Raw genomic sequence first — 25,540 nt, 5'->3', positions numbered from 1 at the left:
TTTCCATTAGCTGTGGACTGACTTTTTAAAAATCATATAGCAAGGTCTGTTACCCACTGCAAGCAGGAGGTGCTTTGTATGGCATCAGGGGGTAGGGAGTACTTAAAGGGAGCAAAGCTTCATGGTTTTTCTTGTTCTTGAAATTATGTAGCACCCAGGTTCTTGGTTTGTCTTGCAAATCTCAAAGGCTGACCGGAGTCACCAGGGTCGAAAACCAGACACCTGGCAACCCTAAGCCTGAGTACTGCTGGGAAGAGTGGGTTGTGAATTTCACCCAAAGAAAGTACAGTACAATTTGTTGCTTGTTTTTTTTTTCTGTTGTAAATAGGTCTTAGATGAAGATAATAGATCTGTCTTTCACAAACAATTTAAGATTTGGTAAATATCGTGATGCATCCATTTCTCTCTCTGTCTTTTCTTGGGCCTGAATAGCTTAATTTATGTTGTGATTTTAACAAGTGAAAATAATTGACTCAGAGAGAGTTACCCTTCTTCATCCTTCTCACAGAAAATCATCTCTATTTGAAACCTCCAAATCGCGGAAAGTTATTGCATAGTCAGGATCAAACTGTGCCATTAGAGCAGGGGGGGAAGGGGAGAAAAAAGAGTACAGCTGCAGCCACCAGGCTTCTGCAGATGACTACCTTTGCTGGGCAGTTTGAAGAGGCTGTGAACAGAGCTGTGTGAATAATCACTGTTTCAGTTCACTGGCCGATCCAAAAAAAAAAAAAAAAGAATCCTTTCAGATTGACCCAAAACTAACTTCTTTTTTGTTCTCTTGAAAATAAAAAAAAAAAAAAACAGAAAAAATCATTTTGGGTCTACCAAAACAATTTTTTTTCTCCATTTTGGGTATTTTAAACCACTTTTTAAATAAAAGAAAAGGAAATCAGGAAACAGAATTCTAGATTAGCAAGGGGAATAAGGCATGAGTCACAAAATAAAAGAGGAGGTGGTGCCCCCTCTCCCACAGTATTCTTGCCAGCAAGTTGAAGAAGTATGGGCTGGATGAATGGACGATAAGGTGGATAGAAAGTTGGCTAGATTGTCGGGCTCAACGGGTAGTGATCAATGGCTCTATGTCTAGTTGGCAGCCAATATCAAGTGGAGTGCCCCAAGGGTCGGTCCTGGGTCCGGTTTTGTTCAATATCTTCATTAATGATCTGGAGGATTGTGTGGATTGCATCCTCAGCAAGTTTGCAGATGACACTAAACTGGGAGGAGAGGTAGATACGCTGGAGGGTAGGGATAGGATACAGAGGGCCCTAGACAAATTAGAGGATTGGGCCAAAAGAAATCTGATGAGGTTCAACAAGGACAAGTGCAGAGTCCTGCACTTAGGACGGAAGAATCCCATGCACCGCTACAGATAGCTCGGCAGCAGTTCTGCAGAAAAGGACCTAGGGGTTACGGTGGACAAGAAGCTGGATATGAGTCAACAGTGTGCCGTTGTTGCCAAGAAGGCCAAAGGCATTTTGGGATGTATAAGTAGGGGTGTTGCCAGCAGATCGAGGGACGTGATCGTTCCCCTCTATTCGACATTGGTGAGGCCTCATCTGGAGTACTGTGTCCAGTTTTGGGCCCCACACTACAAGAAGGATGTGGAAAAATTGGAAAACATCCAGCGGAGGGCAACAAAAATGATTAGGGGACTGGAACACATGACTTATGAGGAGAGGCTGAGGGAACTGGGATTGTTTAGTCTGCGGAAGAGAAGAACGAGGGGGGATTTGATAGCTGCTTTCAACTACCTGAAAGGGGGTTCCAAAGGGGATGAATCTACACTGTTCTCAGTGGTAGCAGAAGACAGAACCAGGAGTAATGGTCTCAAGTTGCAGTGGAGAAGGTTTAGGTTGGATATTAGGAAAAACTTTTTCACTAGGAGGGTGGTGAAACACTGGAATGCGTTATCCAGGGAGGTGGTAGAATCTCCTTCCTCAGAAGTTTTTAAGGTCAGGCTTGACAAAGCCCTGGCTGGGATGATTTAGTTGGGGATTGGTCCTGCTTTGAGCAGGGGGCTGGACTATATGACTTCCTGAGGTCCCTCCCAACCCTGATATTCTATGATTCTATGATTCCCTTATGCCCTATGGCCCAGTGGTTAGGGCAATCACACAGGATGTGGGACACCTGTGTCCAAGTCCCTCCTCTGCCTGATGTGGAACAGGGCTCTGAACCCAGGAGACTGCCCTCACCACAAAGTTATAAGGTGTTCTGGGGTGGGTCTTGCCTGTTGAAGCTGTTCCACTTTGCATGAAAAGCTTAAATATTCATTAGACCCTATTGCTTAGGGCACTCAACTGGTTTGCAGTCCCTGATCCAATAAATCTTTAGTATTTCATGCACAGTGGAATAGATTTAACAGGAGAGACCCACAGTCTAGTGGTTAGAGCACTCTCCTGAGATACCGAGGCCTGGTTTCAAATCTCTGTACCACATAAGGCAGTGGAGGGACTTGAACACACATCCCAGAGGAGTGTTCTAACCACTGGCCTATAAGGCATAAGGGCACCAGCACAACCTCCTCCTCCATTTTGTGAATGGCACTCAAGTCCCCTTCTGAATCTGTTTCCTCCCTTGCACATTTATTCTCTTTTTTCCCCCCGCTAAAACTATGTGGCACCTTTGACACGAATTCGTGAATAGTTTCAAGCCAAATGAAACTGTATTTTTCAGCAAATAAACTCTTCAGAAAAATTCACACAACTCTAGTTTTTAAGCCAGGAAATAGCTAGCATCCCAGAGACTGCTTGCAAGGAGTAGCCCCTGCACTCAAATGTTCAGGGACTGCCATTGTACCAGGCTTCTGCTGGGAGGGGATGACCACAGTACCATTCCCCACTTCGGCATCTCTGTGAGGGCTAGGATCAATCTGTGTTTTGTATTGTGAAGCAGCAGCGTTAACTTCAAGAGCAGGGGCTCTGGAAATGGTGATAAAAAGCGAGTAGCACCCATCTTACCTTCCCAAATGTGTCATAACTGTTTGATCCCCAACTTCCAATAATTCCTGAGAGTGGCCTAAGGATGTGAAGATGCTGACTGCATCTCCTCCAAAAAAGACACAGGTCAGGCCACAACAAAAGGCAATAAACTCAAATGCAAAATATGACCGGAAAAGTCTGAACCTTAAGTGCCTGAACAGCATAATGAATGTAGCACCTGCAGCAATTTGCTTCCTTTGAGACCTTCAGGAAAATGCATTTGATGGTCTGTCACTGAGTTCCTTCCTAGCAGTAGCCCACTTCATTGATAACTGAAGAGTTTACCATGACTGATGGGGCTCCTCACAGGAGAATCAGAATCAAATTAGCAAGGAGGAAAGGTACATCTCTTACCTCTGACTAAGGTGGTCCCCAGGTTTAGGGGCAGTCAAATTAACAGCACAAGGAAGCTTACTCAGTGATTACTTGGATTAAACCTAGCAAATATACACATTTAATACATCTACCGACACAGAACAAAAACTAAAGTCCATTTCTATTAACCCCCAAACCAGGAGTGTGAGGTTAAAACTCTGTTCTTAATCATTTTTCTATAAATTCAGTATAATACGTGCGGCTACCCCAATTCTAGGGATATCCTACAATGCAGCAGGTGACACTATAAACTCACCGTCCAATGGCCTGGGCGCATCCCTGTAATAACTGTGGCATCTTCTGCTACATAGAACACCACTGAATCACTAATGTGCCGCCCATTGCATCACAACTGGGTGATTTAAACTGGGAGACTGAACTTTGAATTTCTTTGATTTGCCATTCACTTGCTATGGGGTCTAAGATTCTTTCAGAGCTGATATTATGTCAGTGCATTCATTACAGTTTAGCTGAGGCCTGTGTATTGTTCTTCATATATATTCACAGCATACAGTAAACTTTAATAGCACCTCTGGAGCTGTTACACTGTATGCTGTAAATGGTTATTAACAATAGTGTTCATTCCATTGCATGTAATGGATTCATAATAGCAAAAGTATAGTGAAAATCTTATACTGTATTATGAAAAGTAGTTACTATGTAAAAGCAGCTTTTTAATCCTCAATACTCTAACTGTTTTAATTATTTTTTAAATATCAGTAGGTCCTGGTTCAGTAGCTTGTAAAATTATACAAACCAAAGCAGCCTTTAAGTCAAAGGAGCACAAAGTGTGTGCGCAAAGCTGGAGAATTTCCATGGGCCTGAGCATTCCCACAGATCCGCACATGTTGGGGAAGGGGAGCCCTCTATGCACAGATCTCCCCCAGACCCCTAGGACTGGGAGAGACAGTCTTCTCCATGGCATACTCCTCTCTCTGACCCCCTTCTTGGGACTCTGCATGGAGTGTCTTTTACAATGTGTGGTCCACACATGGGGAGGGATGGGCCAGGCCAGAGTCAGAGGGGAAGTGACAAGCATGAACATTTATATCGCCTTCCTCTCCAAACCCCCAAAATAGGTAATATATGCCCAGGCTGTATTACCTTTTGCATGGCACTCCTCACACTGGTTAATACCTCTTAAAGGCTGGGTCCAGAGGCAGCCATCTGTACACGATTAACTGACAGTATAGCTTTCTTGGCATTTTGCTGCACAGGAGGTAGCGGGGAGCCAGAGTGGAGAGCCTCAGGACCTCCACATGAATCTGCGAGGCCAAGCCCACACCCTTCATGAGCACTCTTCCTTACAGGGACAAACCTTGACCCCAAGACGGGAGAATCTGGGGGAGACTTCCTGAGGGGAAAACCTGCAGCCTGCCAGCCCTAAGGTGTCCTCCCCACATTTGTTGCTGTGGGAGGTGATGATTCTTTCTCCCATCGCCATATTTCTTTCATTCCGTATTTTAAAAAACTGTTATATGTATCCAGTGTTGCACACAGTGAGGCCCCTCCGCTGCTGGTGTCCAAGTCCAGCCCTCTCTGGAGCTGAACACATGGAATAAGCCTAACTGACCCACAGATGCTCCCTGATTAACAGTTCAGAGCAAGGTGTGGGGGAAGGAGGAACCTGGCCTTGCTAATGGAGTAACAGGAAAACATTCCCCCTTCACACACACACACCCTTTCTGTTTATTTATTTTAATAAGTTAAAAAAATCCTGGGCTAAGATGATCTAAAACCCAATTTAAGAAAGGGTCAGCAATGGAAATGCTCACCGATCCTGAGTGAATACTGACCAGTTGTTGCCACTGTAATAAAGCAGTAAGGGTTTCTGCAGGTGTAATACTATATTTATCTGTATGTTTATTTGTATCAAGGAGGGTGCATTTATCGTGGCCCTTAATCAATGACCCAAGGAGATATTTATGGGGCCAAAATAATATGAGATCCAGGCTCCTCACAGCACTTCAGGTACTGGATGGCAATATGAGCACACCAGAGTTGTCATTGTTGTAGAAATGAATCTCTGAGACATTCAGAAATCCAGTGGAAAATTTAAACATTGATACAATTTCAGCTTCAGTTGGGATTCTGTGAATATCACCAGTTTAGCATTTAGTCAATTCCCTGCTTAACCCAAATGCAGTGCCCTTGTTTCCAGGACAAAAATCTACATATGCATGAGACATCAGGCATCCAAAATGTAGCCAACAAAAAAAAGTTTTCACCACAGATCTGTGCAGATTGTCTTATAAAGTGTGGGGTGTCTAGCTATTTTGCCAGTAAAGTCACCAGAAGAGAAATATATTTTAAAAGGACTGGTTTGCTAAGGCAGTTTCAGAAGCTAAGTCAGACGTACAATAAAATCCATCCTCAATTGTTTATCACAGAAGAATAATCCACGTGCATAGTTGAGTTCTTTATGGTCGGTAGTTAAGAACAAATGTTGGTCTCTGTTTTATTACTGTTTATTTTTATTGGGTTGTTCAAAGATGCTGTAATCACACTGACATAAACCATGCTCTAATTTACCTGTATTTTATGAGTGTTTTTGTGTTTACACTAAAGGTCAATGCTTTTTGTTTCCCTGACAATGGTGTTCAGTAAAACCTTACAAGTTGCTAAATTTTGGAAAAACCTAAATCGTGGAAAATTGTAGTGCAAGCACATTTATTTTGATCTGCATGCTACAGAACTATTTCCATGTATTTGAAGTGTGTGTAACTGTTTAATGCAATTAGCTGAATGCTAATGGTGCATATTTTATAGCATTGTAAATTAAAAGCTAGTATGTTAAGCCACAGATCCCATCTTTTCAAGGTGAGAACTTGCTTCTTATAAATGAATTATTAGAGATACAACCGAATAGCAGCTCTGCATCTTGTATCTTTCCTAACAATATTCTTATGTCACTTTTAAAATATACCATGCTTTTCTTCTCTGGCTATAAATAACTGAAAATATACATTTCCAGTTCATGGTAAAATAAGCCTTAAACTAAATGTCACAGAGCACAAACAATTGTTCTTTCGGATCGGATTGACAATGTTTACTTCTATATTATAACTATCAAAATCCTTTTGTTCATGGGAATGAAATGTGAAGCCTAATATATTCAGAGGTTCACCGCTATTAGCAACAGATAAACCAGCTATGCTTCAGATAGCAGCTGATTAAAAAATGGTGTTAAAGTGCAATTAGCAAAATTGTATCCAAGCACAAAAGATACTGTACTGCAGGAATATTTTAAAACATCTGGGGGCAGGGGGGAGAGGAAGATTTAAAAGAAAAATCCCAGTGAATTCTCTGATCTGTGGAGTGCATTAATCTATACTGAAAACAAAGTCATTTCTTCTGGCTATATGTTTAACTACGTTCTGAGTGGTGCCAATTATCAATGTGTTAGTCATAGACTTGATTATCTCCCTGATTTTAGAGAGTCCTGTTCCATTGATAAGAATCTCTGGTATACAGACTGTATCACACAAAGCTGTTCCATCGCCTGATATTGAGTTAAAAAGACCATAAATCCTGCTTGGCAACCTGGTCTGCTGAAATAATGGAGAGTGCTTGGCAGCAGTGCCTGAGCTGTAATTCAAGCTCATCTCCTCAGACAACTGGAGAGGGACACACATGGCCGCAGAACTCATTTCAGAGTCTGAAAGCCATTAAACATCTTTTGCTGGCTTCTACATGAAGGAGTGTGATGCCAGAACCTCAGTGCCAAGGGACACCCAAAGGGAAGGCATATGGTCTGCTTTTACTTGTGCTGAAGAGTTCATTCTTGTTATTTAAAGAAATTCTTTCTTTACAAACAACCTGCTTGTTTTAAAGGAGGGATATTGATTTATAATTAAAATGAATACACACTGTGGAGCAGATTATAGTTTACAGGCACAGCCTGTGCAGAAAGGACGTGATGGGGGAAGGAGAAGGGGGAATACGCAGCAGTGCCTAGGTGGGATTCCAGCTGATTTTATCCAAATTCCTCCTGGAGGTTCCCAGGGAGCAGCGTGGAAGGGTTAAATATGTGCTCCCCATTCAGGAACAACTCAACTGGCCGGTGTGAAGGGTGGTCAGATCAATAGCCATGTCTGTGACCTCACTAATTTTGGGGTGGTTAGTACAGCCTGTGGTGCTAGGCAAACACAGGGATTGTGCTCTCTGGCAGGGACAAACACTGTGAAAAGGCAACCTGCACCCAGTCCTATCTCACCCTTGTATGATCTAATCCTGTATCAGTAGTCCCGTTTTTGAACAGAGAATTGAAGTCCACAAAACATGTGATTACAGTTCATATATACTGTTTGTAGTCACATTGATTTCTATAGCAGCAGTGCAATGTGCTATAAACGGGAGGCAAACCTCGCATTGATTCAATGTGGTGGGTAAAGCGAGAACTTGCAGTAAGCGCTGTTCTCACCCACTGTGGGAAGGGAGACGGGTTTTAGCTGCTGTCTGATTCACAGATTGGCCTTGGCATCAATAGCAAACGTAGCCAAGCAGCAGAAGTTGGGGGACAGAAACAGCAGATACTAAGAAGTAGATAAAATCAGAGGAAAGAAATTGCAGAGGTGTTAGAATTCTTTGCAGCTTCTCGACAAATGTATTTATAGAGTGCAAATTAGTGGAGATGGCACAGTGTCAGTGGACTAATGCTCTACTCTTTTAGATCCCGTACTCCTTATGACTCACTCGAAATCTTGGCACTACTGGTTAAATCAATACTTTATCCTTGACTCAAGCAGTGGGTTTTGACAATTTCACTGTGCTGGCATTTCTCCTGGAAGGAAAAATGAAGAAAAAACAACCAAGGTCCACAAAATCCTCAATGGTTTCCAGAGAAGAAACACACTGAAGAATCAGCTACCTGATACAGGAAAGCCACAATATCAGGAAAGCCAGCAGCTCATAGGCTCTGCTCTCAGTGATAGGTGACACAGAAGTCAGTAATGAATGTGGAAAGACAAGGAAAATTCAACAAGCCAAAACCAAAGGTACTTTCGGAGCAAAAAAGGAAAATAATTCTGTTCTTGGTTATGAAATGGGAGTTCATTTTTAAATAGGTGCATTTACAGTTTTATAAGGATCTCAGAGGTTTTGCGAGACCCAGCTCCAAATAGGATGTGACTGAAATGATAAAAGGAACACTGTTCCCTATTTAGGCATGAGCTTTGTAATCAAATGACTGTTACAACTGCAAACCACAGTCTCCCAAAGTTAAAGGCTTGCTAAGGTACCAAAGAGCAGGCACAATTTAACCTGCCAGAGTAAACATTCACAAATGAAGGGCTAATTAATCCATTAAAACACAGGCTACAACAAAGGCATGAAACAGTACATAAAAACATCATTTGTATAACTCATTTCAGGGGCTATAATTATACCCAGGCTCTCTTTGTATGGCTACTCTTTCGGAAGCCCGCCATGCCTTTCATCTTACATAAAGGACTGACTCTTCAGCCAACCCATCTACCGGAAAGTGACCTTCTGTAACGTTCCCACGTCCCGAATGTGTACTGCACCATATTGTACATTTATAGTGCAATCTATGTGAAACATTAGAGACATATTGTTCAAATGGCATCCTGCACTCTCCACTTATATGTAATCAGACAGAAGAGGTGTACACATCCTCTACAACCACGCTCCTGCCAACACATTGCACAACAAAGCAGCGTGCAAAGCTGTTCATGCTAAAAGTGGAGAAGAATCCCAGTCAAGGTTCCCCCCCCCCCTTACAGTAATTGCTGTTAATTCAAACATTATTCTTAACATGAAAGTAAAGAAGAAGCTTTTAAAATCCATATAAAAATGGGAAAGACCTTTTTTCCCCTTGAAACTATGGTAGCATTGTCGCTTTCCTCCTCGATCAGCCCAGAGCTGAGCTGCTCCCTTTTGAATGCTCCTGACATTAGGACCATGCCCAGCAGAGGCTAGGGGGCATAGCTTCCTGCATCCAGAGCAGCTCCTTAACCCTCATCTTACCAGTGCGGGGCTGATACACCAACATTGCCAATCCTGTATGTTTATGGCATATGTTTTACAACCAAAATAGAAATTTGGGCCAGAATTTTTAAGGAGCCTAAGAGAGTTCAATGAAATTCAATGGGAATTGGGCATGTAATTCTGTGAAAATCCCACCTAGGGTATATTAAATGGAAGATGTAGAGAGAGATTTTCAAGGGCACAAATGAGAGTTAGGCACCCAACTCACCTTGGCATTTAATTGGAATTAGCCTCGAATTTCCATTTATGCCTTTGCAAATCTCCATGTTAGGTCCAATCCTGCAAAGATTTACACATATTTAGGTTTAAGTACATGAATGATCTCATTGCCTTCATTAGGACTACTGATGCATGCAAAGTTAAGTACATGTGTAACCCACATGCCTCCCGGGTGTGGTGTTCTGTCCCATCTACTGGCACCGAGACCCCTTAGAAAGAGAGATAAAAATGAGTCTGCTCTTCAGCCTTAGCTAACAACTAGTTGGTTTTCAGCTCATGCTGTAGAGGCTCATGCACTAAGCTCCAGAGCTCCCTGGTTTGATCCTGCTCACTGGGATCTGTCAGCATCACAAGTGGGGGCTCACCCAGGATTTCAACTGGGAAGCCCTTGAAGCTTGGAATGCACTTCCTCAGCTAGGGGAAGTATGTAACCCACACTACTCCTGGGTGTGGTGTTCTGTCCCAGCTAGCGGCACCAAGACCACTTAGAGAGAGTTAAACGAGTCTGCTCTATAGCCAGTTGGCTTTTAGCTCATGCAGTAGAGGCTCATGCACTAAGGTCCAGAGGTGCCCGGTTTGCTCCTACCCACTGACGACCGGGGGTCTGTTTGCATTACACATGCATGAGTTTTTGCACGCTAAGAGGCTTAATCAGAAAAAGGAAGTGAGGAAGGATGGTTAGGTTGTTAGCCCAGGATTTGGGAGATCTGGGTTCAAGTCCCTGCTATGGCATTGACCTTCTGTGTGACTTTGGGTAAGTTGCTTGGAAAACTGAAACACAGAGAGGCTACCTGTACAATAGGAAAATAGTACTTCCCTACCTCACAGGGGTGTTTTACGGATAAATGTATGGAAGATTTTAAGCCGTTCAAATAATATGGTAATGGGGGCCATAGACGTACCTAGGATAAATAAAAAGAGGAATAGAAAAATCTGCATATGTCCAAAATGGCTGAGATTTTTAACTGTTCAACCCTAATGTTTAGTGAAAATAACCTTTTTTTTTTTTGCACTTCATCTCCTTTTTTGAGACAGAAATAGCCTGTATTTAATCAGGTTAGTGTGACACACTGCCAAAGTGTGAGTCATGTTCTCCAGTAATTGGATGACAGCCTACGACTGCTACCAGCTAATGAGGTTACTTCTTTAGCTCAAGCAAAAGGGGTCTAATTTCAGTGCTGAAGATCAAGCATTCAAACTCTATTGGAAACAAAAGGTAAAGAGGTTGTTACATTAGTAGTTAATGTATCCCAATTATATTTTCAGATTTACTCTCCAATGAAGTGAGAGGAGGGATATGTGCATTGTGGTGCCTGTGTCTTCATAATGGAAAATATAGAAACCTTAAAAGAATGAAAAACTGGAATGTGCAGATTATTGCAGCAAAAAGTGTGCAATCCAGACGTTTTTCCTGGATGTTCAGAGAGAGGTTTTGATATGTCTGTATTAATGAGACATTTATCATCTCCTTCATGCAAAGCCTGAAATCAGCCATGCAAAGCCCAGCAACAGCCTGAAAGCAGCCACCCCCTGTCCAAGAACGCTACTCAGCATAGGCAGGGAGAATATACAGTGATGTAACAAAGTGGGTGTGTCTTCAGAAGGCTCAGCTAAAGTCTTCACTGATGCTATCTGAACTAACATAGCTGGTTTTAATCACTTCAAGTTTTTTTTATTTGGAGGAAACAAAACACAAATCAAGCCAGAACACTAATCTTCAGCAGGAAACTATGTTTTAAGTTTAAAGCTCACCATTTTTGCCATAGTTGTGTCTAAAAAATAAACTAACCACTGGTTTTGAAAAACAATAATTAAAAATGCATTTTCCCCTACTGTCCCATAATTACAAATAGTTGAAGGGATTTTGCTTAAAGAAAGGGATTAGCACTTTCTGGAAGAAAGCATATGGAATGTGTCTCTCAGTCCTAAATTTCCAGGAATTACAATGGCAATTGTTTGCCACTTTAGGCTACAATTCAGGGGAGTCTCCCTCTATTGAGGAAAAGCGCTTAATTGCTTGCTTAATTTTAATTACATGTTTAAGTCCGACTGAAGTCAATGAGATTTAACTTCTGAATAGGGAAGGATTTATAGCATGTGCTTATTAGATAAGGCCCCCATTCAAGAAAGCATTTAAGTACATGCTTTAACACACACTGACACAAACAGATGTGACTATTAAATTGTAATTGTTAGCCTACACATGCGGACACACACACACTTACACAAAGTCTATAAGTTTATTCTTCATTACATAAGCTCTGCAGTGCTAAATAAGTATAATAAGCAGAAAATCATCTAAAGGTTTTCCTGTTAAATTCTAGATTAGTAGCCAAGGGTCAACTTTCTAAAACTCTTGTTTCTTTTATCCTTATCAAGAGTAAATCATGGCCACACTATTTATCTGCCTTGGAGCTACAAAAACTAGCAGCTCACTCCCTCTGTCCTGTCACTCCTGATCCTAACCTCCTAGTTGGCAAAAAATGTGCCCATTTAGTGCTATCAAATGCAAAGAATCAATATGCTGGAAGACACAAAGTAACATTTTGAGCCACCAGTCCATAGTAGCCTGAGATCACTTTTATTTTTTTCCTCTTTGTTTTGCTCTGTTTTTCCCTACTGTCTTATCTGGAAGTCATTGGATAGAAGCCATCTTGCAATCAAATGAAATCAACATGGTTTACTACTAAACTGTTCAAAATAGGAAAGAAAATATCAGGCAAGAGTTTCTTTTGAAATATACTAGCAACCAATTTATTCTGCACAGTAGCCCTTTATAACTGCCACATTAACTACAGTGTAATTTTAATTCGCCTAAACACAGTTTCATAGATTTATCAAGAAGAATTACAGCTGATGATTTAACTAGATCAAGGGTTCCCTCAGCATTTGGAAGACTATATGCAAAGATCCATCACATTGCTAATCATTGTTTTATTTACTCCAGACAATCTTGCTCCTACATGTGTACTAAGTATCATGGCCACAATAGCTCTGTAAAACTACAGGCTGTGGATTGCCTTTGTCAATCTTCAGAAAGGCCCCTTCCAATCAGTGTCTGCATAGCAATCAAAATTCAGGACTTTTCCCCTTCTCCATTTTTAAGAGTACCCTATTCCAATAATCCCCCTCCTCTTCTATGGAGAGTTACTGTAATTAAGTGAGTTAGACCCTTGTACAGTAAGGCAGTGACTCCCAAACTGTTTACTATTACGTTGTTTTTTTCGCAACCCACCCAGCTTCTCCTCTACACCAGGACCACAACCAATAGTGTTTCCCAGCTCACCATTTGGGAAATGCTGCAGCAAGCTACTGAAGTATGTGCTCCCTGATGTCAGTGGGACTGATCATGGGATAAGAATTAGCCACATACATTTGTACATTGCTGAACTGGGACCAGGGATGGCACTATGCATAAGCAGACCAAGCAATTGCTTAGGGTTCCAAGGAGATCCATGGGCTACCTATTCAGTGTTACCCCCAAAACACTATACCTCATTTAATGTAGACTTTTGATTAAGTGTATTAGTGTGTATTGTGTTGGTATATTTTTTGGTTTGTGGATGTAATACAATTCATATTTTTAGGGGATGGGCGAGGGACAAGTCGTCCGTCCCCCCCAATATTCCTGTTTAGGGCTCCCAGTGGGCTAGCATTGCCTCTCACTGGGGCCATGGAGAGGGCCAAGATTTATAGAGGGATGATTAAGGATGTGTGTGTGGCCCCCACGTATGCCAAATACCATCCCTGGAGTGAGCTCCTCTGCCTTCATGAGTAATAGACTAGGCCATCCCAAAGATCAGACAGGCTGGTGTAATGCTGGCACAGAGAGAAGTAAGGAGCTTCTGCACCCTTTACTGCTGCATACTCCTGGGGCAGGATATGGCTCTTCATTGTATTTACCTTTTTGCTTAAGAATAAAACCTTAGAAAATTAGGCAATCATACCCTAATTCAACTGTCATTAAAGTGACGGACACCCAGAGAGCACAGCTTTCTCACTTCCCCAAGACTGATCCAGTGATGTCTGTTAGTATCTTAATAATCAACAAAATTCAGAACCTTCAAAAATTCACTGTACTTAGCATTTAGTACTGATGATAAAAAGTAAGTTGCCAGCAGTTTTCAGCACTTAATGTTATAGTGCACGAATAAATGAATTCAATCTAAATGTCTAAGGACAACTACAAGATCAGAGAATTTAAATAATAAATTAAATGCTATCAATTTTTGCCATACATTTTAGATTATGGATGTGTCATTTTCTTGTATGGTTGTAAATGCTGTCAAAATGGAACATTAGAACTATGCATTATATTCCATTTGTGAAGAAGTAAAATTCTCCCATATGATCTTCACTGCAGGACTTTCTTACATTTTCTATATTTGTTCCAAATACAGAATCTCTATTGATGTCAACAAAAATTCTCTATGTGAAGAGTATAGAACAGGACCTGCTTTGATTAGGAAAAGAAAATGATATTCTATATTTCAGCATGATTTCCCTGGGTTTTCACTGGCAGACGTTTTTGTATTAATTTAGTTTGTTTTCAATTACATCTTATGTTGTCATTGTTAGCCCTGGTCTACACTGGGACTTTAGGTCGAATTTAGCAACGTTAAATCGATTTAAACCTGCACCCGTCCACACAGTGAAGCCCTTTATTTCGACTTAAAGGGCTCTTAAAATCGATTTCCTTACTCCACCCCTGACAAGTGGATTAGCGCTTAAATCGACGTTCCCAGCTCGAATTTGGGGTACTGTGGACACAATTCGATGGTATTGGCCTCCGGGAGCTATCCCAGAGTGCTCCATTCTGACCGCTCTGGACAGCACTCTCAACTCAGATGCACTGGCCAGGTAGACAGGAAAAGAACCGCGAACTTTTGAATCTCATTTCCTGTTTGGCCAGCGTGGCAAGCTGCAGGTGACCATGCAGAGCTCATCAGCACAGGTGACCATGATGGAGTCCCAGAATCGCAAAAGAGCTCCAGCATGGACCGAACGGGAGGTACGGGATCTGATCGCTGTTTGGGGAGAGGAATCCGTGCTATCAGAACTCCGTTCCAGTTTTCAAAATGCCAAAACCTTTGTCAAAATCTCCCAGGGCATGAAGGACAGAGGCCATAACAGGGACCCGAAGCAGTGCCGCGTGAAACTGAAGGAGCTGAGGCAAGCCTACCAGAAAACCAGAGAGGCGAACAGCCGCTCTGGGTCAGAGCCCCAAACATGCCGCTTCTATGATGAGCTGCATGCCATTTTAGGGGGTTCAGCCACCACTACCCCAGCCGTGTTGTTTGACTCCTTCAATGGAGATGGAGGCAATACGGAAGCAGGTTTTGGGGACGAAGAAGATGATGAGGAGGAGGAGGTTGTAGATAGCTCACAGCAAGCAAGCGGAGAAACCGGTTTTCCCGACAGCCAGGAACTGTTTCTCACCCTAGACCTGGAGCCAGTACCCCCCGAACCCACCCAAGGCTGCCTCCTGGACCCAGCAGGCGGAGAAGGGACCTCTGGTGAGTGTACCTTTTAAAATGCTATACATGCTTTAAAAGCAAGCATGTGAAAGGATTACTTTGCCCTGGCATTTGCGGTTCTCCTAGATGTAGTCCTAAAGCCTTTGCAAAAGGTTTCTGGGGAGGGCAGCCTTATTTCGTCCTTCATGGTAGGACACTTTATCACTCCAGGCCAGTAACACATACTCGGGAATCACTGTAGAACAAAGCATTGCAGTGTATGTTTGCTGGCATTCAACCAAAATCCGTTCTTTCTCTCTCTGTGTTATCCTCAGGAGAGTGAGATATAATTCATGGTCACCTGGTTGAAATAGGGTGCTTTTCTTCAGGGACACTCAGTATAGCCCATTCCTGCTGGGCTGTTTGCCTGTGGCTGAACAGAAATGTTCCCCGCTGTTAGCCACAGGGAGGGGGGAAGGTTGAGGGGGTAGTCACGCGGTGGGAGGAGGCAAAATGCGACCTTGTAACGAAAGCACATGTGCTATGTATGTAATGTTAACAGCAAGGTTTACCCTGAAAGAGTGTAGCGACTGTTTTATAAAATGTGTCTTTTTAAATACCGCTGTCCCTTTTTTTTTCTCCACCAGCTGGATGTGTTTCAATGATCACAGGATCTTCTCCTTCCCAGAGGCTAGTGAAGCTTAGAAAGAAAAAAAAACGCACTCGAGATGAAATGTTCTCCGAGCTAATGCTGTCCTCCCACACTGACAGAGCACAGACGAATGCGTGGAGGCAAATAATGTCAGAGTGCAGGAAAGCACAAAATGACCGGGAGGAGAGGTGGAGGGCTGAAGAGAGTAAGTGGCGGGCTGAAGACAGGGCTGAAGCTCAAATGTGGCGGCAGCGTGATGAGAGGAGGCAGGATTCAATGCTGAGGCTGCTGCAGGACCAAACAAGAATGCTCCAGTGTATGGTTGAGCTGCAGCAAAGGCAGCTGGAGCACAGACTGCCACTGCTGCCCCTCTGTAACCAACCGCCCTCCTCCCCAAGTTCCATAGCCTCCACACCCAGACGCCCAAGAACGCGGTGGGGGGGCCTCCGGCCAACCAGCCACTCCACCACAGAGGATTGCCCAAAAAAAAGAAGGCTGTCATTCAATAAATTTTAAAGTTGTAAACTTTCAAAGTGCTGTGCTTAAAGTGCTGTGTGGCATTTTCCTTCCCTCCTCCACCACCCCTCCTGGGATACCTTGGTAGTCATCTCCCTATTTGTGTGATGAATGAATAACGAATGCATGACTGTGAATCAGCAATGACTTTATTGCCTCTGCAAGCGGTGATTAAAGGGAGGAGGGGAGGGTGGTTAGCTTACAGGGAAGTAGAGTGAACCAAGGGGCGGGGGGTTTCATCAAGGAGAAACAAACAGAACTTTCACACTGTAGCCTGGCCAGTCATGAAACTGGTTTTCAAAGCTTCTCTGATGCGTACCGCGCCCTCCTGAGCTCTTCTAACCGCCCTGGTGTCTGGCTGCGCGTAACCAGCAGCCAGGCGATTTGCCTCAATCTCCCACCCCGCCATAAACGTCTCCCCCTTACTCTCACAGATATTGTGGAGCACACAGCAAGCAGTAATAACAGTGGGAATATTGGTTTCGCTGAGGTCTAAGCGAGTCAATAAACTGCGCCAGCGCGCCTTTAAACGTCCAAATGCACATTCTACCACCATTCTGCACTTGCTCAGCCTGTAGTTGAACAGCTCCTGACCACTGTCCAGGCTGCCTGTGTACGGCTTCATGAGCCATGGCATTAAGGGGTAGGCTGGGTCCCCAAGGATACATATAGGCATTTCAACATCCCCAACAGTTATTTTCTGGTCTGGGAAGAAAGTCCCTTCCTGCAGCTTTTGAAACAGACCAGAGTTCCTGAAGATGCGAGCGTCATGCACCTTTCCCGGCCATCCCACGTTGATGTTGGTGAAACGTCCCTTGTGATCCACCAGAGCTTGCAGCACTATCGAAAAGTACCCCTTGCGGTTTATGTACTCGGCGGCTTGGTGCTCCGGTGCCAAGATAGGGATATGGGTTCCGTCTATAGCCCCACCACAGTTAGGGAATCCCATTGCAGCAAAGCCATCCACTATGACCTGCACATTTCCCAGGGTCACTACCCTTGATATCAGCAGATCTTTGATTGCGTGAGCTACTTGCATCACAGCAGCCCCCACAGTAGATTTGCCCACTCCAAATTGATTCCCAACTGACCGGTAGCTGTCTGGCGTTGCAAGCTTCCACAGGGCTATCGCCACTCGCTTCTCAACTGTGAGGGCTGCTCTCATCCTGGTATTCATGCGCTTCAGGGCAGGGGAAAGCAAGTCACAAAGTTCCATGAAAGTGCCCTTACGCATGCAAAAGTTTCGCAGCCACTGGGAATCGTCCCAGACCTGCAACACTATGCGGTCCCACCAGTCTGTGCTTGTTTCCCGAGCCCAGAATCGGCATTCCACAGCATGAACCTGCCCCATTAGCACCATGATGCATGCATTGGCAGGGCCCATGCTTTCAGAGGAATCTGTGTCCATGTCCTGATCACTCACGGGACCGCGCTGACGTCGCCTCCTCGCCCGGTATCGCGTTGCCATGTTCTGGTGCTGCATATACTGCTGGATAATGCGTGTGGTGGTTGATGTGCTCCTAATTGCCAAAATGAGCTCAGCGGCCTCCATGCTTGCCTTGGTATGGCGACCGCACAGAAAGAAGGCGCGGAACAATTGTCTGCCGTTGCTCTGACGGAGGGAGGGGTGACTGACGACACGGCTTACAGGGTTGGCTTCAGGGAGCTAAAATCAACAAAGGGTGTGCCTGTACATCAAGGAGTATTTCAGGCAGGACTGCACGGAGGGTTCCAATAAGAAATGGTGCACCAAAGTTATCGTTGTTATTGGAACAAGGAGGTTAGCCTGGCCTCTGATTGATACATGGCTAGATTAACCTCGCTGCGCCTTCTCTGTGACTGACTGCAGTGTGATCTAGACAGGGGAGGAGGAAAATGAGTACAAAACAAATCTGGTCTATTTCTTGTTCTGACCCACTCCATCTATCCTTTACATCTTTGGCTGGCAGCAGACAAAAAAGGCGCGAAATGATTGTCTGCCCTTGCTTTCACGGGGGGAGGGAGGGTGGGAACGGGGTCCTGACGATATGTACCCAGAACCACCCGCGACAATGTTTTAGCCCCATCAGGCATTGGGATATCAACCCAGAATTCCAATGGGCAGCGGAGACTGCGGGAACTGTGGGATAGCTACCCACAGTGCAACGCTCCAGAAGTCGACGCTTGCCTCGGTACTGTGGAAGCGCTCCGCCAAGTTAATGCACTTAATGCACTTAGAGCATTTTCTGTGGGGACACACACACTCGAATATATAAAACCGATTTCAAAAAAACCGACTTCTATAAATTCGACCTAATTTCGTAGTGTAGACATACCCTTAGGGTCCTTATTGACAGAGATGCTCATCATTGCTATGTGAAACAGTTAATGAAACCTAGAGCCATACAAAATTTGAGAGAAACCTAATAAGCCTCATTTTGGGAAGATCATTCTAAATCTTAAAAGGTGAGCCATAATTAAAGGTTCTTAATCCCAAGGTCAAACACTAAGACAGGAATCCGTTAAAGGCCAGCTTCATTTGTTGGGTCTATGCCACAAAGCATGAGATGTTCGAAGGGATTTCCAGGCTGTGGTAATGACCTTCAGGCCAAAAGATCCCATTTAAACATAATACACTTGGGGCCTGTGCAATGAGTGAAGAACCTAGGTAGCGAGGGTGGGAGCACCAGGCAACTGTAAAATGAAGATATTTTGTACATTATACAATAGTCCCTGTTTTGTTAATTATCTGCTAAATAAATAAATGCAACTACATTGCTCTTTTAAAAATTGGAATATAAAAATGTAATAAATAATTGGTGACACCCCCTCAATGTTTCAGGGGAAAGTGAAATAAACCTCAGGTTCCCACCAATATGTCCTTGGGAAAAAAATCCATCCTCTCACATTTACCACTTTTAGCCTATTCATGTGAGCAAACAGATTAACACCGGGGACCGACCGAGCTGCGGTCCTGGGGGCAGCGGGAGCAGCCGCAGGTCAGTGGTTCCCAGCAGCGGACCTCTCAGGACTCCACCCCACACACACACAGCTGGTGCAGCAGGCTCCCCCGACGAAGATTCATTTATGGTATAAGTCATGGACAGGTCATAGGCTGTGCTTTTTTGTTTCTTGCCTGTGATCGTCCATGACTTTTACTAAAAATACCTCTGATTAAACCATACCCTTACCTATAATACTGTTGGTATCCAAATAATTCTACTACTTTTTGTCACTGTTGTTCTTGAATCCCTGTAAGGTGGAGTCTTCCCAGTACGCCTGGAAATGGAGAATGCCAACATGGAGGACCAACTTTTGCCCTTGGATGCATGCACAGATGGCAACAGGAGCAACCTACCAGCAACTGAGGAGGAAAGATTAACCTTATTGACTATCTCAAACCCCATAAAAGCCAGGAAATTCAGTATAAAAGGCTCAAAATCTGTCATTGCCTTACCCTAATTTATCTTGATTGTATATGTTTCCAATCAGTGAGTAAGCTGATATACAGCTGAAGTAATTAAATAATACGATAGAATATGGTAACCTTACCACTGATTTTCTTGCTTATGTCAGATCCTGAAAATCACCTATTTTTTTGTAGTTTTCCTGTTGAAGTATTCCTAAAAAGTACTTTTTTTCAGTCTATTGCTCCATAACACATTGACAGCATGAGAGCTCACATTACTTCAATACCGAGGAACATCTTCTTAAAGATCAGAATCCACGCAAACAGTTATTGAGATTCTTAAGGAGATCATTTACTGAGAGTGGATATCTTAAAAGAAAAGAATTTACAATTTTATTTTCTTTATTTTGCGAGCTCATCAAGAAACAAAACGATAATAAAAAAATCCCTAATGTCTCTGGTGCAATTTATCAAAAGGAGTTTTATAGGACAAAATGTTTTCAGTTTATAATGGGGATAATAAGTGAGGCCGGGTTAGGGCTTTTAGAATCAGGCGATTTCTGTGGAAGCCAGCTAGAAAGAAAGTAGGGATGTTATCATTAGTCTTCTATGAATACCTAATGTTTAAACACTTCTTACTCAATAACTTGTGTTTTATCACCCCGTCACAGCTTAGAAAAGTTTTCCAAAGACTGCAACCGACATGCGTCATTTATTTCAGCTTGACCCAATTAAGGCACAATTACTAGAAAAGCACTCATTTTAAATTATTTACATCTGCATTACAACGATGGGGGAATCTGGAATTCTGTGATAACCTTAGAATATTTTTAAGGGTCTGCAATAGAAAAGTGAAACATTAGTTAAGCAGGCTAGTACATTATCCATTAAATTAAAGAGAATAGAAAAATAATAAACACCTTTATATTGAATTTTCTCCAAATTTCTATTTCTGCTTGTGTGTACATGTTAAAGCCTTTTTTCTTTATTATTACTAATGATAACTTGCACCTGTATATGGTGACACCTTATATTTAAGGATCTTAAATCACTTTACTCACAAAGGGCTCAGTCCTCTGAGGTGGTAGACACTCTGGCCCAAAACTCATTGGCTTCAATACAACTATACACATGCTGAAAACTAAGCACATGCTTACATCCTTTGTGGGACTGAAGCCAGAATGCTCAGCACCTTGCAGGATCAGGCCCAATAGACCCATTTCAACTGCCTGTCAAGTCCATGGGATTTTTGTCACTGACTTCAATGGGGACAGGATTGGGCCCCATGCTGACAAGTTACCCTCGCTGAACATTAATAAAAAAGGAAAATGCATACTTCTAGAGTGAGACACTCACATCACTAGAGAGAAATGAGCTCTGATGTACTTCCGTCGAAGTTTGGAAGAGAGAGAGAAATTTAGAACTGAAAATAAATCCCTACATTAGAATTCCAGTACAGCGTACAATGTAATTAATTATCACCCCCTCACACCTCTGTCTCAAGGTTTCCTTCGCTTGGTGACTCTGCAACCACAACAATTGTTTATGACCATGAGTCTGAAATGCAGCTCGCTCTGATGAATGACGAAAAAACAGCACACCTTCCAACTTAATTATCATCCACGCATTATTTACTAAGTTTGCGTCAGTTATATATACAGTTCCTCTGTAGACACTGAAGGTACATAAGTGGGGTCAACGAGGGCTTCATTTTATGGAAAGGGGTTGCACAGGTGCAACTAAGATTTTGATTTGGCTTAAAGCATCTTAATTACTGGAAGGTGGAAAGAATCCAGTTTGGCTCTCAGAGTGTGCATTGAGGTTGACGTCTTTTCACTTGTAAATTGGGGATGATTGAAATGGAAAGCAATGGGCCAAAAAAAAAAAAAAAGAAATGGAACCCCACAATGTCATTTTTACAGAGGCACTTTTCACAGCAGAACCACACTGCTGCGAGTCCTCTTTCAGCTGCCTGTTGCTAGCCACTCATTACATTTTTCTTTGTGTTCTAGGGATGAGGCCTCTCACTAATTATTATTTTTTGTATTGTTGTAGTGCCTTGGAGTCCACACATACACACACACACTCCATGCCCCAAAGAGTTCTCTTCCTCTTCTTTAAATCCAAGCTGCCCCTTTCTGTGGCATCTCCTCCTCTCTCTGATTCATGCCCTCATCATTCATTTTCCAGGCCTTTTCTTAGCCACTGCCACCATTACTACTCAGCCCCATGTCCCAGCTGATAGAGTTAATTACTGGGCCTGACTGGCAGAGGAAGAATAAGCTTGTTCTCAAACAACAATTTCCCAGCTAGACTTTAAGGGATGCTATAAAGTGAAAAATGCTCCTCCAAAGTTTAGGTTCCATTGGGAATTTTCAAACCACTCGTCCAAATCCATGGAGGTAGAAGACGGCTGAAACTGGCCTGTCATGTCTGAGAGGGTTTGAAGCACCTCAGAATGTGTTTTTAGTGCTCTTGTGGATTATTACTTGTAAATGCAGCATGATCCAGTAGATAGAGAATGGGGCTCAGAGCAGTCCTGAGTTTCATATCAAACTCTACCACTGCCGTGCCGTGTGACCATGGACAAGTTATTTAACCTTGCTGGACCTCATTTACTCCATCTATAAAATTGGGATAATGCTATTACTCCCATCTGAATAGTACATTGAGAGCCATGGATCAGAATAGCTATGTAAGGGCTAAGCACTATTTATTGCTATTATTAGAACTGAAAGATCTGCAATGGATCTGCAAATGAAACAATATCTAATTATTTCTTTATATTACCCAGCCAAGATAAACTGAACTTACTTTTGTCAAATTGGAATTAATAACTTACTCTCCCTTACTTATTATTTTCCCCTTTGTTAACCTTTTAACTTTACCTTCCTACACCAAGAAAATTGGCAGTAATGGAGCAAAATATCTGTTTCCAGGGGACATATACAATATGTTTATAAAAGCTACTGAAAGATAAAATATGCAAAAAGTTTAACGTAGGAAGCTAGAGGGCCGTGGACTTGAAGTTCCAATATATCACAGGCTGAAATGTATAACAGGCACTGCAAATGATAACACTTCATTTTGAAAGTTGATATAAATAATTTGCAAGCAACCTGCTGTTCTCATTCTGAGTGGAGATTTTGTGGTGCAAAGTATTAACGTAAAACCCATTCACGATGAGCAGGGGGTGGATCAAACTGCCAATAGCAACAAGTTCATTCAGTAGTTTGCTCGTGAAAGACAACGGATGTGGATCCTAAAAGGAGTGGAGACAGTAACAGTTGGAATGAAACATCGGGGAGCTGCCTCCTCCCAACTACCTGTACCTTGGAGAACCAAAAATCTAAGAGCCAGGGGAGTTCTGACTTGTCTTGGACTAGAAAAGTGAGACCCAAGGGTCTGTACTTGTAAAGAATGCTTTGTTTCCTTTTTTATTTAAGAAGTTCGCTTACATTAATGCAGAAGTCATAAATAAGAACGCACAGTGTCAAATGTTTCTGGGCTCACCCATACATACACTCCATTTTTAAAAAAGCAAGATAGTTGCATTTATTTATTTATTTTGCAGACAATTAACAAAACTACTATATAATGCACAAAACATCTTCATTTTACAGTTGTCTGGTCTGCCTAGCCTCGCTACCTAGATTCTTCACTGATTGCACAAGCCCCACGTGTATTATGTTTAAATGGGATCTTTTGGCTTTTTCCATACCTTGGAAATTCCTCTTGACCATCTCATGCTTTTTGGCATAGACCCAACAAGTGAAGCTGGCCTTTAACAGATTCCTGTCTTGGTGTTTGACTTTGGGATTAAGAACCTTTAACTATGGCTCATCTTTTAAGATTTAGAATGATCTTATGATTTAGAAGTCCTCTCGAGGTCCCTTCCAATTCTATGATTCTATGTATATCCAAATAAAATTACTGTTATGCTTAGAGCTTCTGAAAAGTTATTGTTTGAGAGCATAGTCTGAATTCTTCCACTGGTCCTAATTACATCAGAGGCCGAAACTGGCTCTTCAGCAAGATAAGATATACTGAGGAAACCATTAAGCCTATATAAGAAATATTACATTTTGATATATTACATTATTTGCGCAAATTCAGAAAAATTAAATAATTTCACTATTTTTAGAGAAATGTTGTCAACAGTGTGGAAAGTAATGACATCTTGGCTTTCTTTGTGAATGATTAATTAAAAGAAAAAGTTAATCAAGATAAACTTCTGCACCTGCCTAACATAGGACTGAAAGTTTATCATGTCTAAATATGTATCTCATACATTTACTGCAAATTAGTTTTTGAAAGTGAATTTCAAGGTCTAGCGATTCCGAGGTTCACTAACTCAGTTTTCATTAAGTTTTCACAAATGATCTACTGTAGCATTATTCTTTTATAGTGGTGCAGATTTAAGGCCCACTATGAAAAGCAATTATACTGTCAGAAAAGTGTATTTTGACTTATTAAAAAATTGAAAGGTTTCAGAAAACTATTTATTCTGGTGCTCAGTGGGAGTGTATGTTGACAGTGCTCTGGAAGAAAGCATTTTTTCTGCTGCATATCTCTCACCTTCTTCTAATCAGACCTTTTTGCTGAGCACTTGAGAAAGCATCACTTGGTACATATTCACAAATAATTTAAAGTCAACAAACACAGGCTACTTTGTGATTCCAACCCAGAAACGGTCAGTTTTATTTATTTTGCTGGTTTCATTAAATAGTTTGAATCAAGTTATAGCAAGGATGTACATGGATTGGTTAGAAGTACAGTGACTTCATTTTATTATATATTAAAGATGTTTAAAGGAAGGTCAAACAGTCTGATGAGTAGCATGACTCATGTCAAGACGTACTTTCCATCTAAAATTGCGTGGGCCGCTTGTTTTAACTGTACTGCATTAACTCTTTTCTATTACCTCATTATCTACCACGCTGTAGCACAATACTCTAATTATGTCTGAAATCCATTTCAGCAGTAAATGTTCATTTAAAATACCTATAATTCAGAGAATTACCATAATTTCGTCTTCTGTACTAAGGTCTTAAAGTATATCAAAATATGAGCAAATGATCTATACATTTCTCCTGACACTGACCAGCCAGATCTTGGGGACAGGCATGTAGGAGAATATATAGCTATTTGTCAGCTGACTTACTCCTCAGCACAAGTGGGTGGAATAGGGCTAGGAAGGGGCGGAGAATGGGTGGAGCCTTGACTGGCCCCCTACCTCTTATTACATAATGGCCAGAGCACCAGCTCAAGGGGGGAGTATGGGAAAGTACTGTGACTCAGTGGGTCCCTCTCCTTGCGTGGTGCAGCTTTCATCAAAAATTCCTTTGATTTTTTTTTTTTTTGGATTTTCATCCAAAAGCTGGCAACTGAAAGCCTAACTTTTTTCCTACCTTGTGAAAATAATGTAATACATTAACATGTAATCTTTTCACAAAAATTGCCATTTCATCAAAAAGCTATTTTCTGCTGGAAAAAAGTTTACATGAAATTTGTTCAACCAGCTATAGCCCTCACGTGATCCCTTCATCAGGGCTGTGTCTAAAGTCACAGGCTAGCCCATCGATTATTACACATATTATTGCAGCTAGACAATTACAACATCACAGTAATTTTGCTATTTTATTTCATAGCAGTGCTAAAATTTTGTTCATCAGTCACACCTAACGTACAGACTAGAGTGAAATTCTGTCAGAATATTAAGGTGGCATGTACGGTATCCACTGGCTCCATCAGATGTTGTTTAAAATGTTGGTGTGTTAGTTTTTTCTTATTATTGACTTCCCTTAATGATATTGACCTTGCAGGTTACAGAGTGCTAATATGCAGGCTATAAAATTCATTCTATACATTACTACCTTTAATCCGAAGGGGTTTAAAGAAGCAACAGAACAAGCTGTTAAATATACAAAAGTGTGACTTGCAA

General features: G+C 42.1%; 2 protein-coding genes across 4 annotated transcripts in view; one reads left to right on the top strand and one right to left on the bottom strand.

Annotated features, from left to right (window-relative positions):
• The window catches only part of BEND5 (BEN domain containing 5), a 1,397,007-nt gene that overhangs the window by 726,174 nt on the left and 645,293 nt on the right, over nt 1-25,540 (bottom strand). The gene's annotated exons all lie outside the window — the stretch shown is intronic.
• LOC311525653 (uncharacterized protein) lies at nt 14,672-16,208 on the top strand (the record flags this gene model as incomplete). The annotated part of the gene is made up of 2 exons (XM_084637955.1): nt 14,672-15,100; nt 15,688-16,208. The coding sequence occupies exons 1-2, from the start codon at nt 14,695-14,697 to the stop codon at nt 16,206-16,208; spliced, it is 927 nt and encodes a 308-aa protein (XP_084494081.1). The 5' UTR covers nt 14,672-14,694.

Source organism: Lepidochelys olivacea (assembly GCF_965140295.1).
Source record: "Lepidochelys olivacea isolate rLepOli2 genome assembly, chromosome: 8".
NCBI lineage: Eukaryota > Metazoa > Chordata > Testudines > Cheloniidae > Lepidochelys > Lepidochelys olivacea.
The sequence above is the reverse complement of the archived record's forward strand: the minus strand, read 5'-3'. Positions and strand labels throughout refer to the sequence as shown.